Here is a 2,153-nt window from a genome sequence, read left to right on the forward strand (position 1 = left end):
AGGCTGAAGGGTCAGTTGGCAGCTGGCCTGGGGCTGGGGTGGGCAGCACTTTGGGGCCATGGTCCAGCCTCTGAGGGTTTCATGGTGTCTTCATCTGCCCACCCGCATGCCATTCCTGGCTGGAGCAGCTGGAGAATCTGGTTTACTACAACCGACTGAAGAACTCAAAGATCGTCATCAGCGACTTTCACCTGGCTAAGCTAGAGAATGGCCTCATCAAGGAGCCCTGTGGGACCCCCGAATACCTGGGCAAGCAGGGAGTGGGGCAGGGCAGGGTGGGACACAGCCTTCAAGGACTGGCTCAGGGTAGTGGAGGAGGAAGTCCCCATCCCAGCAAATGGGTGTGGGTGTACAAGGCCAGGCCAGGGCTGATACTGACCAGCAGATGGATCCTGTTTGCAGCCCCAGAGGTGGTAGGCCGGCAGCGGTATGGACGCCCTGTGGACTGCTGGGCCATTGGAGTCATCATGTACATCCTGTGAGTGGATCAGTGGGCAAACAGGCTGGCAGTGAGGTGGGATGAAGGTCTGCATCCATGGCCTTCCTGAATGACCCTGAGTGTGGGCCCCCACGCAGGCTTTCAGGGAATCCACCTTTCTATGAGGAGGTAGAGGAAGATGACTATGAGAACCACGACAAGAATCTCTTCCGCAAAATCCTGGCTGGTGATTATGAGTTTGACTCTCCATACTGGGATGACATTTCACAGGCAGGTGAGGAGGTACCCAGCATGAGAGCAGAGTAAAGGGCTGGTGTGGGGGACTGCTGTCAACCTTCTCTGCTGGACTCTGATCCCATCCCCGAGCCCATTCATCACCTCTAGACTATGAGAGGGGTGCCCATGCCTAGACTCTCCCTGGCTTTCTCCCAGCCAAAGACCTGGTCACAAGGCTGATGGAGGTGGAGCAAGACCAGCGGATCACTGCAGAAGAGGCCATCTCCCATGAGTGGTGAGCAGGGAGCAGGGGGGCAGGCAGGAAGGATGGGAGGAGAGGCCAGGGGTTCCTTGTCCTCTGTCTTCCTCACACCTAGCAGCCTCCATCCTTGAGGCCTTGAGTTGGGTTTCAGGGGGGTACCCAGAGCTCAGGCCAGCTCAGAGGGTCTGCCTAGGATCTTATAAGGAAAGGGCACAGTCTCCATGAAGGCCGTATGCCCTCAGATCTAGACACACTTGTACCCTTTCCAGGATTTCTGGCAATGCTGCTTCTGATAAGAACATTAAGGATGGTGTCTGTGCCCAGATTGAAAAGAACTTTGCCAGAGCTAAGTGGAAGGTAAGGGTTGGATGGCTCTCTTTCCTGGCTTGATCCCCAGTGCTCCTTCTGGCACCAGTTTCTTGCCTGCATCACACCCCTGCAGACATACACAGGCTTTTCTTAAACCATCAGGTGTAGCTGTAGTCACTGTTATGACCTTTAGGCAGGTGTGCTGAGCAGCTGGGTCCCTGGCCCTGGGGTGGTCAGAGGCAGCCAGAGCCTCATGGAACGGTCTGGGTTTGGCCTTTGTGAAGAAACAGATCCAGTTTCCATAAGCCTCACTCTGAGCCTCTCTCCACTGTCCTTCTTTCAGAAAGCTGTCCGAGTGACCACCCTTATGAAACGGCTCAGGGCCCCAGAGCAGTCTGGCACGGCTGCAGCCCAGTCTGCTCCAGGCACAGACACTGCCACCCCTGGGGCTGCAGGCGGGGCCACGGCTGCAAGTGCAGCTGCCTCAGCCCTTGGGGGCAGTGCCACCCCAGCCACAGCGGGTGATGCTACAAAGAGTGAGAATGTGGCCCCCGCCGACCGTAGTGCCACCCCAGCCACAGATGGCAGTACCACCCCAGCCACTGATGGGAGCGTCACCCCAGCCACTGATGGGAGCATCACCCCAGCCACCGATGGGAGTGTCACCCCAGCCACTGACAGAAGTGTTACTCCAGCCACTGATGGGAGAGCCACACCAGGCATGGAAGAGAGCACCGTGCCCACCACCCAAAGTAGTGCCACACCGGCTGCCAAGGCTGTTGCCACCCCTGAGCCGGCTTTGACCCAGCCGGACAGCACAGCCCCAGGGGGCGCAACAGGCCAGGCTCCACCCTCTAGTAAAGGGGAAGAGGCTGCTGGCTGTGCCCAGGAGTCTCGGAGGGTGGAGACCAGCTGAGGGGGCAGGCT

General features: G+C 58.3%; 1 protein-coding gene across 1 annotated transcript in view; it reads left to right on the forward strand.

The window, feature by feature from the left end:
• CAMKV (CaM kinase-like vesicle-associated) overlaps positions 1 to 2,142 on the forward strand; it is a 3,222-nt gene extending 1,080 nt beyond the window's left edge. Inside the window, 6 exon segments of the mRNA XM_010851842.1 lie at positions 68 to 249; positions 403 to 478; positions 577 to 713; positions 872 to 950; positions 1,187 to 1,274; positions 1,570 to 2,142. Coding sequence (XP_010850144.1) covers positions 68 to 249; positions 403 to 478; positions 577 to 713; positions 872 to 950; positions 1,187 to 1,274; positions 1,570 to 2,142 — 1,135 coding nt within the window.
• The last annotated feature ends 11 nt before the right edge of the window (positions 2,143 to 2,153 follow it).

This window comes from Bison bison, unplaced genomic scaffold (assembly GCF_000754665.1).
Source record: "Bison bison bison isolate TAMUID 2011002044 unplaced genomic scaffold, Bison_UMD1.0 scf7180017864304, whole genome shotgun sequence".
Taxonomy (NCBI): Eukaryota; Metazoa; Chordata; class Mammalia; order Artiodactyla; family Bovidae; genus Bison; species Bison bison.